General features: G+C 49.2%; 2 protein-coding genes across 4 annotated transcripts in view; both read left to right on the top strand.

The window, feature by feature from the left end:
• Positions 1-15,310, top strand: part of SYS1 (SYS1 golgi trafficking protein) — a 32,011-nt gene extending 16,701 nt beyond the window's left edge. For 2 of the 3 annotated variants that reach the window (XM_025263390.3, XR_003103004.3), the window contains one exon: positions 99-1,152. In XM_025263390.3, the coding sequence (XP_025119175.1) occupies positions 99-105 (7 nt within the window). In that variant the 3' untranslated portion in view covers positions 106-1,152. Of the gene's footprint in view, positions 1-98; positions 1,153-15,178 lie in introns of those variants that run through there. The other variant, XM_025263389.3, reaches the window with a different exon arrangement.
• On the top strand, positions 15,187-17,733 carry DBNDD2 (dysbindin domain containing 2). Its single transcript, XM_006077632.4, has 3 exons — positions 15,187-15,325; positions 15,516-15,653; positions 16,979-17,733. Exons 1-3 carry the CDS (start codon positions 15,187-15,189, stop codon positions 17,185-17,187), a joined length of 486 nt encoding a protein of 161 aa, XP_006077694.2. The 3' UTR covers positions 17,188-17,733.
• The last annotated feature ends 687 nt before the right edge of the window (positions 17,734-18,420 follow it).

Raw genomic sequence — 18,420 nt, 5'->3', positions numbered from 1 at the left:
TTTTAGGGGAGGTGGATCAAGACCAGACTACTGCACAGCTTCTTTTTTTTTTTTTTTTTGGTTGTCAAATAATCCTTTCTTTTTCTTTTTCTTTGCAGTTCTTAACTAGCTGGGCACTCCACAGCACCACTGTTGATGCCATCTATGATGTCATGAGGGTGGCGGCCATCAACATTGCAGCCCACAGGCTGGGTGATCTCTTTAATGGTTCCAGAGAGTTCTCTAGCTAGAGACTGATGCTGCATCTGCTGGGCAGTGTTGACGATCTCATCAAAAGTGATGGTTCCACTGTGCTTAATGTTTTGCTGCTTCTTTCTGTCTCTTGGTGGTTCCTTGAGGGCTTTGATGATCGGACAGAAGCAGAAGGTACCACCTTAATCTGGGCCTGTCTGTTCTGAATGGTCAGTTTCACTGTAATACTCGGACCCTTCCAATCACCAGTTGCCTTGGTGATGTCATCACCAACCGTTTTTGGAGACAGACCCAGGGAGCCAATCTTGGGGGCCAGGGCAGACATGGCACTGACTTCCCCACTGGTGCACCAGTGCAAAAGGTACACGACTTTGATCTCGTTGAGGTCAAACTTTGGTGGCATGGTGAAGGCAGCTGGTGAACCCGGATTTGGGATGATTGAAGAAAGTTGCACCTTTGCCTCCTCTGAGCTGAAAGCTGCACAGCTTCTTATATGTCCATGCCCTTTCTTATTAGGGCAGAGATGAGTGGGTGGTAAAAACAAAAAAAGATGCTGTGGGCCAGAAAAGACACAAGGAGGTGACTTTGGAGGGAAGGCAAGGCGAACACCCCACCTCTCCCTCTGTCTGCCTCAGTCCTCTCCCGGCTCCTCTGCCTGCTCGGGCTTTCCTCTCCCTGTCAGCATGATCTCAGCTCTTCCTGGACTCTGCTGGGCTCTGCTGGGCTGCATCAGGATCATCTGCACCTGCCACCTCGGCACAACAGCTGGGGCCCTGCTGTGCGCTGTCCTGTGAGCCCCGGGTGTGGTCCCTCCAGAACATGGGCTCCTCAAGGGTAGGGATTTGGGGCTGTTCTCTTTATTGCTAACCCCCCAGAGCCTTAGAAGAGTGCCTGGCTGACAAGAGGTACCCACTAAGTATTTTGTGAAAAAATGAAAATAAACGGCATTCTCTATGATAAGGGTAATGGTGAGCAGACTGCTGGAACCCTAAGGAGCAGCGTGGGGAGGGCAGGGAAGTCTTCGTAGAGATGGTGACAGATAACAAAGGAAGAACAGGGTTGCCAGGCAAAAGGCTGGGGCTCCTGGATTCTCAAATTACAGGTGTGGGAGAGAACTATGGAGTGGGCTATGTGCTGGAATAGAAGGTAGGAACCCAGAGTGATGGTGGCCAAACCCGGGGGAGTGAGCCAGACAGGCTCCATCACAGGCTGAGAGGCTTGGAGCTGGTCCTGAGGGTCAGGGCCTTGGGAGTGTTCCCAGGCGACGGGGCTTGAGTGGGCCCTGGCGGCTGGCCCGGCCGCCTCTGCATTCTGTTCCAGCCGGTTCTTTTCACACCGTCCCTCCCTTTCCTCCCTTCAGAAGCTTGGATGCATCCCCAGGAGGGCAGGACTTTTTCTCTGTGACCAGACGTCGTACCCCAACAACGGCTCCTAAAGCAGCACCCCCCTATTCAGTCTTGTTCATCTCTTCCATTAGCACGGTAAAAACCATTTATGGGCAGAGCGATACCCAAGGACACGCAGCTGGTCAGCCTTCTGGATCACATCCAAGGCACTTCAGTGAGAAACCACCACTCTCTTTTTTTCTCTTAGTTGTGGTAAAATACATATAACATTGACCATTAATCATTTTAAGTGGGCAGTTGAGTAGTGTCCCGTACTTTCACATTATTATGCAACATCACCACCATCCGTCTCCCAAACTCTTTTCATCCCCCAAAATGGAAACTCAATACCCGTTAAACGACAGCTCCCCATTCCCCAGCCCCCTCAACCCCAGCAACCACCATTCTACTTTCTGTCTCTGTGAACTTGACTACTCCAGGTACCTCATGTGAATGGAATCACACACTCTGTGTCTTGCTGTGATGATTTATTTCATTCAGCACAATGTCCTCAAGGTTCAGCTTGTGCCAGAATTCCCTTTTTAGGGCTGGATACTGTCGTCTTGTAAGTATCGACCATATTTTATCTGCTTATCCATTGGTGGGCACTTGGGTTGTGTCCACCTTCTCGGCTTCCGTGAATAATGCTGCTATGAACGAGTATAAGCTCACAAGTAGAATTGATGGGCCATATGGTAATTCTAATTTTAATTTCTTGAGGCCCCACCATAGCGTTTTCTATCATGGCTGCACTATTTTACATTCCCACCGACATTTCAGTTTCACCACATCCTCACCCACAGTTGTTATTTTTCACTCTTCCTTCCTTTTCTTCCTTCCTCCCTCCGTCCCTTTTCTTCTCTCCTCCTTTCTTTCTACAATAGCCGTACCAGTCGTTGTGGATCTCCTCTCTCTCGTGGTGGTTTTGTTTCACAGTGTGTGTGAGTCACTCAGTTCTATCCGACTCTTTGCGACCTCACGGACTGTAACCTGCCAGGCTCCTCTCCATGGAATCCTCCAGGCAAGAATACTGGAGTGGGTAGCCATTCCCTTCTCCAGGGAATCTTCCCCACCCAGGGATCAAACCCAGATCTCCTGCATTGCAGGCAAATTCTTTACTGTCTGAGACACCAGGGAAGTACCTATATATGGTGAAATGCACCCTTTTTAGTGTGCAGTTCTATGGTAAGTGCATGTTATTGTACAAACACCACAGTCAACGTGTAGAATGGTTTCATAACCTCCCTGAGTTCTCTCGTGTGATCTATTTGTAGTTAACTCCTTGTCCCACCCACAACCCTGGATGCAGCGGATGTATTTTCAGTCCCTATAGCTTTACCTTTTCCAGAACATTATATAAACGCACTCCTATAGCTTATAGACTTTTGAGTAGAATTCATTCACTTAACGCATTTGCGATTTACACATGTTGGGTATATCAGTGCACTATCACAGCCAGGAAATTGATGTAAATACAGTAGACAGACCTCACTCAGGCGTGGTCAGCTCCACCTGCGCTCATTTGTGTTTGTGTGTTCCATCACCATGCTCATTTCTCTTGTGTTATCTGCCCCTCTCCCCACAGTCCCATCCCTAATCCCTGGAAAATCACGGATCATTCTCCACTTCTGCAATTTTATTGTTTCAAGAATGTTATGTGAGTAAGGACCCCACAGTATGTAACCTTTCGAGATGGACTTCTTTTCATTCAGGATAATGCTGTGGAGATCCATCCAAGTTGTTGCAGGTGTAACAGTTCCTTTTATAAATTAAAAATCATTACAGATTCACAGAAAATTCAAAAAAAATATAATAGAGGTCCTGTATCTTGTTCTCTCAGTCCCCGCCCCCGAAGGGTAACATCTTGCATAACTATATTCCAATGTCAGAACCGCTTGTAGATCCATGTAACCACGATCAAGATACAGAAGTGTTCCATCATCCCAGGCTCGCGAATGCTGTTTATAGCCATGCCCACACCCTCTTTCCTCTGACCCCTAACCCCTGGCAACCCATCTCCATTTCTATATTTTTGTTATTTCAACAGTGTTATACTGTATAAATGTAATCATACAATATGTACCATTTCAAACCTGATGCTTCCCCCCACCCACTCAAAAGAATGCTCTTGATACCCATCCAGTTGTTGTGGGTATCAATAATTTGTTCCTTTTTGGCTGAGTATTATTCCATGGTATGGATGTGCCGTGATTTGTTTAACCATTCACCCACTGAAGAACATTTGGGTTGTTTCTCATGTAGGGCTGTTACAAATAAAGCTGGCAGGCACACTCATGTACAGGTTTTACAGGGACATAGTTTAATGTCTCTGTAATAAATGTCAAGGAGGATGATTGCTAGATCATATGGTAAGTACATGTTTAGTTTTTCTAAGGAACCGCCAATCTATTTTCCAGAGGGACTATATCATTTTACATTCCCATCAGCAAGGTTTGAACGGTCTCGCTTCTCTGCATCCTGACCTGCTTTTAGTATGGTCACTAACTTTTAATTAACTGGCATAAAATGGATGCACAGTGCTTTTAATTTACATTTCCCTACTGGCTATTGATGTGGAGCATATTTTAATGTGTTTATTTGCCATCTCTGTATGCTCTGTGGTGAAATGTATGTTCAAATCTTTTGCTCATTTTCAACTGGATTGTTTGTTTTTTCACTGTTGAGTTTTGAGCGTTCTTATACAGACTAGATGAGTCCCTTTGTAAGATGTGTGATTTGCAGGTATTTTCTTCCCACATCTGTTTACCTTAAAAAAAAAAAACAAACAAACCTGTTTTCCCCTTGTGATGAGAACTCTTAAGATTGATCTGCTTTCTTGTATTTGTTTGACTGTGCCGGCTCTCCATTGAGGCACGGGGGTCTTTTATTGGCAGCATGCAGGGTAAAGTGGAAGGCAGAAAATGCACTTAATGAGCTGGGATCTGGCTAGGGATATTTCCAAATCATGTGTTAAAGGTGCAACTTGGTGTCTTCTTGCTGTTTAAACACAAGAGGTGGTAGGGAAATGGCAGCAGTTCTCAAGTGAGCAGCCTCCTGGAGAGACCTTTGCCAATGTCTGGAGACATTTCTGGTTGTCAGACCTGGAGAGGTTGCCACTGGCATCTAGTTAGTAGGGGCTGGGGAGGCTGCTGAATGGAGCTGTAATGGAAAAACCTCTCAACACCACCTCCTCCCTCCTGGGACTTCCCTGGTGGTACAAGGGACAAGAATGCACCACCAATGCAGGGGACATGAGTTCCATCCCTGGTCTGGGAAGATTCCGCATGAAGCAGCTAAGCCCATGGACCACAACTACTGAGCCCAAGTTCTAGAGCCAGGAAGCCGCAGCTACTGAGCCAGTGTGCTGCAGCTACCGAAGCCCACATGTCTAGAGTTCATGCTCCAAAACAAGAGAAGCCATGGCAAGGAGAAGCTCGTGCACTGTAACTAGAGAGTATCCCCTACTCACTGCAATTAGAGAAAGCCTGCATGAAGCAATGAAGACCCCACGCAACCAATAAATAAATAAAAAGAATTATCCTGCTTGAGATGTCAATAGTGCTGAAGTTGAGAAATCCTGAGCTAAAAGGGAGAACTGTTAAATATGAAGGAGCCAGGACTTTGTGGTTGAAAATTCTCAGCCCCTCTACCTGGCAAATGATAGTAAAGTTAAAAAGTGGTTTCCCAGCAAAGCTCAAATCTAGAGCAGCACCAGAAAAACATGGTCCAAAGGAAAGTGAGAATGTAACTATCAAATCTTTTGTGTGCATCTTGAGAAGATTTCAGACAATGCAGCAGAGTAGTCTTCAGTCAGATAAAAGACCTCAAAAGAAATGATGGGTGTTCCTCACAGATCCTCTGAATCAAGCAAGAGGAATCCTAGAAAGCTCAAGGGTGTTGACTGTTAGCCGATTCAGCAGAAGCCTAAGAGAAAGGCTTCAGTTCAGTTCAGTTCAGTCGCTCAGTCGTGTCCGACTCTTTGCGACCCCATGAATTGCACACCAGGCCTCCCTGTCCATCACCAACTCCCGGGAGTTCACTCAAACTCATGTCCATCCAGTCGGTGATGCCATCTCATCCTCTGTCGTCCCCTTCTCCTCCTGCCCCCAATCCCTCCCAGCATCAGGGTCAGTGCATCAACTCTTCGCATGAGGTGGCCAAAGTACTGGAGTTTCAGCTTTAGGCATCATTCCTTCCAAAGAACACCCAGGACCGATCTCCTTTAGAATGGACTGGTTGGATCTCCTTGCAGTCCAAGGGACTCTCAAGAGTCTTTTCCAACACCACAGTTCAAAAGCATCAATTCTTCGGTGCTCAGCTTTCTTCACGGTCCAACTCTCACATCCATACATAACTACTGGAAAAACCATAGCCTTGACTAGATGGACCTTTGTTGGCAAAGTAATGTTTCTGCTTTTCAATATGCTATCTAGGTTGGTCATAACTTTCCTTCCAAGGAGTAAGTGTCTTTTAATTTCATGGCTGCAGTCACCATCTGCAGTGATTTTGGAGCCCCCCAAAATAAAGTCTGACACTGTTTCCAGTGTTTCCCCATCTATTTGCCATGAAGTGATGGGACCAGATGCCATGATCTTCGTTTTCTGAATGTTGAGCTTTAAGCCAACTTTTTCACTCTCTTCTCTGACTTTCATCAAGAGACTCTTTAGTTCCTCTTCACTTTCTGACATAAGGGTGGTGTCATCTGCATATCTGAGGTTATTGATATTTCTCCTGGCAATAGCTTTTGTCTAATAGCGTGGACCTGAATAAGACTCAGAGTGACCCACAAGATCTTAAAAGGATTCTATATCCAGAAGTATTCCCACTTGGACTCACAGGGTTAAAGAGAACATAAAATAAGGATTTCTGGTTCTGAACAAGATGGAGTAGATGCATTCCTCTCTACCCCATCCCCTCATTGAGTGTGTGCATGCTGTCGTGAAACCCCATGGACTGTAGCCTGCCAGGCTCCTGTGTCCTTGGATTCTCCAGGCAAGCATCCAGGAGTGGGTTGCCATTTCCTACTCCAGGGGATCTTCCTGACCCAGGGATGGAACCCAGGTCTCCTGCATTTGCAGGTGGATTCTTTACCACTGAGCCACTAAGGAAGCCCCACCTCTCTTACTAAATGCAGTTTAAAATGCTGGGCAGGCTATATGTGAGACAGCAAAAGAGACACAGATGTAAAGAACAGTCTTTTGGACTCTGTGGGAGAAGGCAAGGGTGGGATGATTTGACAGAATAGCATTGAAACGTGTATTATCATATCTGAAACAGATCGCCAGTCCAGGTTCGATGCATGAGACAGGGTGATCAAGGCTGGTGCACTGGGATGACCCTGAGGGATGGGGTGGGGAGGGAGGTAGGAGGGGGGTTCAGGATGGGGGACACATGTACACCCATGGCTGATTCACGTCAACATATGGCAAAAACCACGACAATGTTGTAAAGAAATTAGCCTCCAATTAAAATAAATTAATTAAAAAAAATGCTGGGCAGGGACTTCCCTGATGGTCCAGTGGGTAAGACTTCGCCCTCCCAGTGCAGGAGGTCCAGGTTCGAGGCTTCTATTCGCAGCTTTTTCAAAGCATTTGGAGCTTTCGGTACACTTCCCAGTCTAGGTCAGTCCACTGCCACTCCCACACTTCAGAGTGCTGTTACAGCTGCACCCTACCCAATACTCAAATCCCTACACGTGCTAATTTAGCAGTTTAAAACAAGAAATATTTATCATCTCAAAGGTTCTGGCATCAGGAATCCAGGACTGTTCCAGCTGGGTGGTTCTGCCTCAGTCACTGCTGAAGCTGCAGCCAAGCTACTGGCCAAGGTTCCAGTCATCTTAAGGCTCTACTGGGGCCAGTAAGTCAGTTTCCATGATCACTTATGGGATTGCTGGCTGGCCTCTGTCGTTCATTGGCTGTTGGCTGGAACTTCAGTTCCTTGTCATGTGGGTCTCTCTATAGGGCTGTTGAAAACATAATAGTTGGCTTCCCCGAGTGAGTGATCCAAACAACAGGGAGAATACACACCCGTGATGGAAGTTGTGGTCTTATAAAATTTTTATGGACATGATGTACCATCTGCCATGTTTTATTGGTCACACAGAATAACTCTGATAGAGTGCAGAAGAAAACTATACGAAAGTATGAATAACAGAAGGAAAGGAACAGTGGGAGCTTTTTTGGTGGCTGGTTGCAACATTTCAGTTTTATTCAATCAAGATATTTTTCTAATTTCCTTTTGGACTTTATCTTTGACTCGTGGGTTATTTGGAAGTCTTGTGTTTTATTTCAATTATTGGGGTGTTTCCCAGATCTCTTTCTGTTGTTATTTATATTTTCATTCTTTTATAGTCACAAAATATGTTTTTTATGATTTAAATTCTTTTAAATTTGTTGAGGTTTGTTTTATGGCCCAGAAGATGATGTATCTTGGTGAATGTTTTTGCGCAGTTGAAAAGAATGTTTACTCTGCTGGTAAAGTGCTATAAAAATGTCAATCAGAACAGCTAGTTAATAGTGTTCTGGATTTCTGTATTCTTACTTTTTCTTTCTGTCTACTTGTTTCATTGATTACTGAGAGAGAAGCTTTGAATCCTCTAACAGTATTATGGATTTGCCTTTTTTATTTTAGGTCTATTTTTAGCTCATGTTTTTGAAGCTCTGTTACTAGATGTACACATACACATTTATGATTGCCAAGTCTTCTTGCTGAAATGAACAACCTTTTATCATTAGGTAATGTTCCTCTTCATCCCTGGTGACAATCCTTCTTTTGAAGTCTACTTTTAAGAATTGTTATTTATTTATGTACTATTTTGGGCTGTGCTGGGTTTTAGTTGCTGCAAGCGGGCTTTCCCTAGTTGCAGTGTGCAGGCTTCTCATTGCAGCGGTTTCTCTTGCTTCGGAGCACAGGCTCTAGGCACGTGGGCTTCAGTAGTTGCAACACGTGGCTCAGCAGTTCTGGCACATGGACTTAGGTGCTCTGCAGCATGCACAATCTTCCCAGACCAGGGATCGACACTTTTAGTGTCCCCTGCGTTAGCAGGTGGATTCCTACCCACTGCGCCACCAGGGAAGTCCTAGCCACTGGTATTTAATATTTTTTTGGATTCTGTACATTTCTTGACTCTGTGGTCCTTTCATTATTTTTGGAAAATTATTGACCATTATTTCTACTAATAGTGTGTGTGTGTGTACCTCTATCTCCGAGTCAAATTATGCAGATGTTAGCTTTGGATCTTCTAGGCTTTTAAAAATGTTTATTTGCCTGCACCAGTCTTACTTGTGGCACTCAGGATCTTTGATCTTCACTGTGGCACGCGAGATCTTTAGTTGCAGCATTCAAACTCTTAGTTGCAGCAATTGGGATCTAGTTCCCAGACCAGGCACTGGATCCAGGCCCCCTACATTGGGAGTGCAGGGCCTTAGCCACTGGGCCACCTGGGACGTCCCTCTTTTGGGTTTCTTTGTTTGGTTTCACTTTTTTCTGTTTCCGTTTGGGTAGTCTCCCTTGACCGATCGTGAAGTGTACTGATTCTTTCCTCAGCTGTGTTGATTTTACTGATAAGGCCGCCAAGGCATTCTTCGTCTCTGTTATATGTTTTAAAAATTTCTAGACTTTTCCATATGACTCCTTTTTATAGTCCTCTTCTCTCTGCTAACAGTCCCTTTCTGTTTTTTGTAGGCTGTCCATATTTTTCAACACAGTCTTTCACATACTGTTACGGTTGTTTTAAATGTTCTGGCAGATAACTGCAGAGAGTTATCAAGTCTGGAGTCTGGTTCTGTTGATTGCTTTGTCTCTTGACAAATAGGTTTTTTTTGTTGTTTTTGTTATGTTCCTTTTTATGTGTGTGTTGTAACTTTTTAAATTTCTGGACATAATGTGTAGAACAGTAGAGACTGAGCTCAGTATTATTTTTGCTTGGAAATCTTTATATCTCTTCTTCTTAGGCTGTTAGTGTAGAGAATTGAGTCAATCTTGTCAGGAGTTGAACAAACTTTGGTTTTGGTTCTGATTACTTTTAGTGTCTGTGACTCCCACGGATTCTATCCTCTCATATCCTCTCATAGCCGCTCCGGGCCTTTAGCAATAAAACTTGTAGCTGAACTCTTCTTACCTGTTTGCATGGAGACATTGCCTTTCTCCAACTTCATGGGTGTGCCAGTGCCTATATCCTGCTTCTTGGAGGCGACTGCCCTTCTTTGGAATGCAGGTTAATCAGTTGCTCGGCAACCTCAGCTCACTGATGGGGTCAACAAAATCAACAATTTTACAAATTACCTAACAATTAAAAAAATTGTTTTTAGTGTGATAGGATGCTCTTCCCAGCTTTCAGCATCCTAGATGGAAGCCAGAAGTCTAAGCCATCTACTCTCTCACTGCTCCTTTCAACTCCTGCTGTCCCCCCTTAGGTCTGCTGCCTGGGCCTTCCTCTCAACTGACACCCTTTCAGCTTCAGTTCAGTTCAGTCGCTCAGTCGTGTCTGCCTCTTTGCAACCCCATGAACTGCAGCATGCCAGGCCTCCTTGTCCATCACCAACTCCCAGAGTTTACTCAAACTCATGTCCACTGAGCCGGTGATGCCATCCAACCATCTCATCCTCTGTTGTCCCCTTCTCCTCCCACCTTCAATCTTTCCCAGCATCAGGGTCTTTTCAAATGAGTCAGTTCTTCACATCAGGTGGCCAAAGTATTGGAGTTTCAGCTTCAGCATCAGTCCTTCCAATGAATATTCAGGACTGATTTCCTTTGGGATGGACTGGTTGGATCTCCTTGCAGTCCAATGGACTCTCAAGAGTCTTCTCCAACACCACAGTTCAAAAGCATCAATTCTTCGGTGCTCAGCTTTCTTTATAGTCCAACTCTCACATCCATACATGACTACTGGAAAAACATAGCTTTGACTAGTCGGACCTGACGGACCTTTGTTGGCAAAGGCCATTCCAGCTTAGCTCCTGAATTATTTCTAACCTGGATGTTCCCACCCCCCACCCCACCCTTTTATGTGGCAAATACCTGACAAAGAGAAGTGACAGAGAGGTTCCTGATCTGTTACCATGCTGGGGACAGCTCAAAATAATCCGTGCATTCCTGTTCCCAAGGATAGGCCTGAAAAGGGGGAGCTGAGCTCTTAGCCACTGTGCTTTAGATTGGCCTCATTCCTCTGTGCTCGAAACTGGGACCAAGTATCTACTCCATCCATTAATGAGGAATAAGAATGAAACTGACCAAAATATTTCTAGGAAGATGAAAACTGAAACAGGATAAAAGGGGAACAGACTGGGAGTCGTGGTTTTAAGCACAGGCTATGGAGCCCTGTGCTGTGCTCAGTCGTGTCTGACTCGTTGTGACCCCTTGTACTGTACCAGGCTCCTCTGTCCATGGGATTTCCCAGGCAAGGATACCGGAGCAGGTGACCATTTCCTGCTCCATGGGATCTTCCCCCAGGGATTTAGAACTCATGTCTCTTGGGTCTCCTTCACTGCAGACGGATTCTTTACTGCTGAGCCACCCTGGCTTTAAATTCTTGCTCCATCACATAGTTGGACAAGTCTCTTCACCTTTCTATGTCTCAGTTTCTGTACCTGTAAAATGGATGTGAAAACGGCATTTCCTCACAGGATTATTTCGAGGATTAAAGGAGTTAATACATGCAAAGCACTTAGAACAGTGACAGGCACATAATAAGCTCTATGGAAGATTAGAGCGTACTTCCTATAATTTTAGAAATTTGTGGAAGAAAGCAGTTGCCTCTGTTTCTCAGGAGCGATTACAATCTAAACAGCTAATGTTTACTGAGCATCTCCAGAGTGCCTGAGCCCTGCACTTAGCATTTTTTATGAATTATCTCACAGGAGGTAGGGATTAATTATTCCTACCTAATAGGCAAAGAAAGCAAGGATCAGAGAAATTGTTTACACAGCTGGCTAGACACCAGAGCTAGGTTTACAACCCAAGAGGGCCTGGTTCCCAGGCCTGTGCTCCTAACTACTGCACTTGTTGCTGGCCACAAACTAGTTTCCTTGCTTGTAAAATAATGGGAAAGTTGCCTGCTGTACTTATTTCCCAGGATGGTTTGGATATCTCAGTACAATAGGAGAGGCAGAACTTCATATATTTGTACAGAGTGCTGGTCCCCTGACAGAGAAGCCTGAATGGGTCACAACTCTTCACAAACCCCACCACCCCCACTGCCCCGCTTCTGCCTCCTATATGCCCTTCCCCCTCTTCTCCGCCTGTTGAACTCATTTAAGACTCAGCTCAGATACCAGCACCTGCATTTCTAACAGTTCTAACAAAGGAGGGATTTAAGCTTAGATATCAGCACCGGGATTTCATTCTAACAAAGGGTGGCACAGCAGACCTGTGTGTTTCTTAAACATTTATTTATTTTAAACTGAAGGATAATTGCTTTACAATATTGTGTTGGTTTCCGTCAAACACTTTAACATGATCAGCCATAGGTATACATGTATCCCCTCCCGCTTGACTACCCGCCCTCTTCCCTCCCCATTCCACCCCTCTCAGACCTGCGTGTTGAAATGACCATGTGGGTCATAGGTTAGCGCTCTGGACTCTATAGTGATGACTGACTGGTGTGGGGGATGGAGCGTAGCAGGACCAGAGTACCAGAAAACCAGAGAGAATGGAGCCTAGCGAGGGTCGGTGGTGGAAACGGAGACGAACGGTGGATTGCAAAGATTATTTGGGAGAGAGAATCGACAGTTAATGGAGATGTATTTTAATGTGGGCAGCGAAGGACAGGGAGAAGGCAGGGATGATTCCTAGTTTCTGGTCTGCTCGTGGATGTTTGTTGAATGAAGGATCGAGTAACCCCACGGCAGAAGCATCTCTGACCGACGCCCTCCCCCGCCCCGAACAGGGAGGTTTCTGGATCTACATGCGGGCGCCGGGTGGAAGGGAGTGGGAGAATGAGAATGAACACAGAGCCTCAGTCCAGGAGGAGCTTCTGGCCCTGGTGTGAGCCACGAGGCACCGCGAGAGGGGCAAGCCTCTCCCTTCTGGGCCCACGGTTTCCGCCTCACTCCTCCACCCTCGCCGGGCTGGACGCGCAGCGCCCCTCTCGGCACTCTGGAGGACTTGGCTCCCCGCCGGCGTCTGGGGGCGCGGCGCAGCGGCCCACCCCTCCACCCCCGACCCGCCCTGTCCCGGCGCCCACCCCGCCCAGTGCTCTGGAAAGCTGGGCGGCGGCTCTGATCGTCCCGGAGCCAGGAACCGTGGGCTGCAGGGGTGAGTCCCAGGGGCAGGGAGCTCCCGCCGCTGTGCACCTGCCTTGATGCGCGGCCGCGGGTCCCCAGACCCTCTTCCCGCGCGAGCGCCTTCTCGAGGAGTGCGCGCCTCAAAGTGCGGAGCGTGGCCGAGGGTGCCGGGGAGTCAGTCCGGGTGCCGGCGCGCGGAGGTTGCGTCGGGGACTCCCGGGGGAGTCGGGGAGCAGGGGGGTGTGGGGGGCCGTGTCCCCGCGGGCCGGCGGGTGCAGCAAGTGTCCGGGATCGCGCGGAGTCGGGCGGAGCATCCAGGGGGTCCGGCGGGTGGCGGGGCGGCGGGACGCGTGCAGGGAACTTTTTGTCCGCGCTGGAACTACGAGCGCCCGCGCCCGCGGGGGTTCCCGGCGGCCGCCCGGCGCCCAGCAAGGAGCGCGTGTGCCCGCCGCCGCCCTTCCCCCACTTCCGCCCGCCGGCGCTTCCTCGTTCCCGGCTCCCGGGGCTCGTCCGTCCCGGGAGAGACCCGGCGGCGCAGCCCCACCCCGGCCGGCGCGGCCCGCTCCCACGCCCCCGCCGCCGCGCCGGAGCGGACAGCCTGAGTCAGCGGGGGCGCCGGGCGCAGCAGGTAGGGGCTCCGCGGGGCTGGCGCAGGTGCCGCGAGAGGCCAGGGGGCCGGGTAGGGGGAGGCGAGCGCGAGTGCAACCCCCGGGGCCCCCCTCCGTCTTCCCCGCTTGCTCCAGGGTCGCGGCGTGTCCCCTTTTAGGGAATTCTTTCGCTCGCACTGACTCCACTGCGGGTGGGGCAGGACCGAGAAGGGAGCTCTCTGCACCACGGGCCGGGCCCCTGGCCGCCTCCGACCCCCGCCCAAACCTTTTCAGCTCCCTCCACCCCTCTTCCCTGCACCTTCAGTTACATAAACAACCCCCTTCCCTTCTCCGGCGCTTAGCTCAGCTGCGCCCCGGGCGGGCAGCCCCTGCCAGTCTCCGGAGATTGAGGGGGCTAGGGGGAAACAGAGGGGGCGTCCCGGAGCCTGTGGTCCCCTCCAGCTCCCCAACCCTCTTGCTCGCCCTTCCCCGCCCCCGCCGCCCCCCACCCCCCACCCCCCACCTCCCACCTCGCCGGAGCAGACAGCCCCAGGGGCCCTGGGTATTTTTAGCGTTGTGACCTGGGCGGCAGCACTAAGAGCCTTTCCCAGGAATCAGCGTCAGCGTCTCCCTCCTCCGCTGCCAGCTCTGGCCACAAGGTCTCCCCACACTTCCTTGGCCCTGCCTGGCCCCTCTGGGGATTAGGATCGCTAGTGGCCCACCCTCAGCGCCCGGTGGACTGGCCAGGGCCTCGGATATGCCGAGTCCAGATGAGGCGGGGAAGGCAATCTGCGGAGGATGACGATCTGGTCCTCCAGCTAGATACTGCCTTGCCTCCGGTGATGGGCTCAGGAAGGGATGCGGAGCGAATCGGAGTGAAGGGGGTTCTGGAAAGCTCTCAGCACGGGGGGCCAGAGGGCCTGGGCTGAATCGCACCCTTCCAGTTGCTACTTGCTGACTAGTGGGGAGATCGGCCAGTGATATGTGTCAGAGGAGAGGAGCTCAAATAAAGAGCTGTGGGAGGCAGAGAAGAGATGATGTCCTCTAAATAGCTCGGGGACCGCAGCCTTCCTTTTTTACAGAACACCCTCAGGAGCTGTGCCTTGTGTTTAGAGGCAGGTAGGAGGACGATGCCATTTTCAGATGCGGAGACTGAGGCTAGAAAGATGTCTTCCTTAGGGACAGAGCCAAGTCTAGAAGTCAAGTCTGTGACTTAAGAGCAGGGTTTGGAGGGGATACCGGTGATAGTGTGTGTGTGTATAGAGAGAGAGTAGGAGAGGGGTGCTTTAGCTTTTGTCTGGGTTTTAAAGGATGGCGGGTGTGTGGGGGGGGCGGGCACCGGAGTTGCAGCAGTGGAGGAAGGGACCTTCCTCTCTGAGATCTCTATTCTGTCCTCTTCCCCCGCCTTTGGAGGAGAGGCTGGGTCCATTAAGTAGAAAAAATACCTCCCCCATTTGAGCTGAGCCAGTCCCTCCAGCCCCTCTCCGAAGGGCATGATCCTGAGACGTGGCCATTGGCTGTGTTCCCTGAATACAGAGGAGCCTCTTTTGCTGTGCCTGGAACTAACATCCCCTTTGTGGAGCTAGGGTCAGCCTTGCCTCTGCGTGAGACTTGAACTTTGTGGTAGTGGGACTTTGTTTCAGGGAAGGGAAAGAGGGAGTTGAGTCCAGGAGTGTCGAGGCTGCAGCCAGAGGCCCCACTGCTGGGATCCTGGCTGCAGGGGGGCTCCCCAAGCCCAGGTCCCCAACGGAGTCCCCTCTCCGATTCACAGCTCTCCTTGCTCTTCCAGGAGCTGACATGGACCCAAATCCTCGGGCAGCTTTGGAGCGCCAGCAGCTCCGGCTTCGGGAGCGGCAGAAATTCTTCGAGGACATTTTACAGCCTGAGACGGAGTTTGTCTTCCCCCTGTCCCACCTGCATCTTGAGTCGCACAGACGTGAGTTCTGAGTCCTGGGAAGAGGCACTGGGGTAGGGCAGGGAGGAAGTCCCATAGTCCTGGACCTTGGTCCCTCCCCGCTGGTTTTCTTGGCCCTTTAAACATCTATCTCCGTACCTGACAGATGTCTCTGACCATCCAATCAGTGTTGGCCTGGCTCCTCCCAACTTGCCCCCTTCTTGATATGCAGCCCCCATAGGTAGTATCTCATCCATGGAGGTGAATGTGGACACACTTGAGCAAGTGGAGCTTATTGACCTGGGGGATCAAGATGGAGCGGATGTGTTCTTGCCTTGTGAAGACCCTCCACCAACTCCCCAGACGTCTGGTATGCCCCTCTGCTTTGGGCCCATGGGCACTGGTCGGTCAGAGCTGAATGTCAAAGCTGGGCTGGGGAAGTCTGCATGGAGGGGCTGGGCATGAGCTTTTCCACCCACGAAGCACCTGCTTGTTCTGATTTTAGGGAAGTTGACCTTGGGGAAAGCTGGGCTACAGATTCCTAATCCAAATCTCTCAGAAGGCCCAACTGCCTTAGTCTTCAATTTTTTATTTTTGAAATCAATGTAATTAGTTAACATAATAAATAATGTAAAAATATGATCTTTAGATTAGACAACTGAAGCAGTTTTAGTCATTTAATATTTATTTAGCACTTTATTAGGTTTCTAATACCATGCTTAAGAAATCTACATGTATTATCTCAATCCTTACTATGTCCTATTAGGGCAGTTGGGGTTATTCCCATCTTATAAAGAAAGACATTAGAGGGACTTCCCCTGGTGATCCAGTGGTTAAGATTCTGTGTGTTCCACTGCAGGGGGAATGGGTTCGAACCCTGGTTGGGGAACTAAGATCTCGTATGTCATGCTATATATATATATATATATATATATATATAAATAGTCACAAAGCTGAAAAGTGGAAAAGCTGGATTCAAACCATGGCTGTCTTGACTCCAAAGCCCACATGCTTAACCTATCAGATATTAATGGATACTGCTGCTGCTAAGTCGCTTCAGTCGTGTCCGACTCTGTGCGACCCCATAGATGACAGCCCACCAGGCTCCCCGTCCCTGGGATTCTCCAGGCAAGAACACTGGAGTGGGTTGCCATTTCCTTCTCCAATGCATGAAAGTGAGAAGTGAAAGTGAAGTCGCTCAGTCGTGTCCGACTCCTAGCGACCCCATGGACTGCAGCCCACCAGGCTCCTCCGTCCATGGGATTTTCCAGGCAAGAGGACTAGAGTGGGGTGCCATTGCCTTCTCCGATGAATGGATACTATCTTACTTTAAAAGTGCCGCTATTATTGATGGCATATTATGTGCCAGACATTTTATAAACATTCTCAGATTTTGTCTTGAGAACCCCTCTGGAATGTCAGTACCCCCTTTTTACAGAAGAGGAGCAGAGTCCTTGAGAGGGGAAGTGACTTGCCCAAAGCTCCTCAGTAGCAAGGAAGTGAAGTGATGTAGCTAGAACTTGGCAACTTGATTGATTCGACTCTAGAGCTTAGTGAAGTGAGGGGTACTGGGAGCCAGGAGACTGGCAGGGTGACTGGCCAAGTCCCTGGGCCTCAGTGTCTCCCAGCCACATCCTCTCCAAGAGTCCTCTGAACCCCTGTTTGTGGCCATGACTGGCTCTTCTCTCTGGGCAGGGGTGGATGACCGTCCCGAGGAGCCGAGCCTGCCAGTGCCCACGCCAGACAGAACGACATCTCGTACTTCCTCCTCGTCCTCCGACTCCTCCACCAACCCCCACAGCGCCGATGCCAGTGACGGCGGAGCAGACACGCCCCTGGCACAGTCTGACGAGGAGGAGGATGGAGGCCATGACGGCGGGGCAGAGCCCGGAGCCTGCAGCTAGCAGTGGGCCCCCACCTACAGACTGTGTGAGCTGCGTCGTCTCCACTGGAGACCCCAGGCCTGGCCAGAGCCCTTCGGAGAAGACCAGACTCTTTAGTGCAGTAGGCACCAGGGGGAGGAAAGGAGGATGGGATGGTGTGCCTTCCTGGGAATTAACCCGCTCCTGCTTTACTGCTAACCTTCCCCTGCTGCATCCTTCTGCTATTCGTTAGAATATTTGGAATTAGCTGGGCATTTGGAATATAGTTTTGAACAAGATAGGCGCCCTGCTTTCAAGGGGGAGAAAAAATCAAGAAAATACCATGGTTTTGGCTTACTGCTGAAGTAGGGCCCACAAGTGAGGAGATGGAAGATGAGCTAGGACGAGACGCCACTGCTTTTCTTAGTGCTCTTCCCTCCTCCAGACTTCCTGAGTCTCCTAAACCAGTGTCTCTAGGCGGCCGTGAACTCCTTAACCCTCCCAGGGAGATGGCCCTGCAGCCATCCTGCTTCCTTCCGTCCTTTCTGGAACAGGGCACGGCGTGAATAATAAACAGATAACAACATACCAACCATTCCCATTCATCTTTCACATCGGACAGATACCAAACCAATATATTTCTTTAGCTCTCTGGTAGTGGTGTAGTCGCTAAGTCTTGTCTGACTCTTTGCGACCCCATGGACTGTAGCCCAGCAGGCTCCCCTGTCCATGGGACTTTCCAGGCCAGAATACAGGAGCGGGTTGCCATTCCCTTCTCCAGCGGACCTTCCCGACCCAGGGATTGAACCAGGTCCCCTGCACTGGCAGGCAGATTCTTTACAGACTGAGCCACCAGGGAAGCCCATATTCCCATCATTCACTTGCTTTGTTTATTCCAGAAGGAGTTATTTGAAATTAGCTGGACATTTGGAATAGTTTCGAACATGATAGGCTTCCTGCCTTCAGGGAGGAGAAAATCAAGAAAATACCACAGTTCTGAGCGTAATGAGTAGCATGATGAGGAGCTCTTCTGTTACCAGAAAAGAGGGGCATCTTTGTCTAGCTCATGTGGTCACTGGAGAGCTGGTTTTCAGGCTGGGATCCAAAGGATAAGAAGAAGTTAGCTGGAGGGGGTGTGTGTGGTGCAGGGGGCGCTGTACTCCAGGCAGAAAGAGCAGCTTGGAAGAACTTTAAATGGAGAGAAATAGTCTTGAGGAACTGAAAACCATTCAGCATAGCTGAATTGTTGAATTTGAGCAGGAGATTAGGGAGGAT

Source organism: Bubalus bubalis, chromosome 14 (genome assembly GCF_019923935.1).
Source record: "Bubalus bubalis isolate 160015118507 breed Murrah chromosome 14, NDDB_SH_1, whole genome shotgun sequence".
Lineage (NCBI taxonomy): Eukaryota > Metazoa > Chordata > Mammalia > Artiodactyla > Bovidae > Bubalus > Bubalus bubalis.
The sequence above is the reverse complement of the archived record's forward strand: the minus strand, read 5'-3'. Positions and strand labels throughout refer to the sequence as shown.

Bases quoted from the DNA above. Each gene is read 5' to 3' on its own strand.
- DBNDD2 (XM_006077632.4), top strand. From the start codon at position 15,187: ATGGACCCAAATCCTCGGGCAGCTTTGGAGCGCCAGCAGCTCCGGCTT. The intron at 15,326-15,515 runs GTGAGTTCTGAG...CTTGATATGCAG, and splicing joins GCATCTTGAGTCGCACAGAC to CCCCCATAGGTAGTATCTCA. The intron at 15,654-16,978 runs GTATGCCCCTCT...CTCTCTGGGCAG, and splicing joins ACCAACTCCCCAGACGTCTG to GGGTGGATGACCGTCCCGAG.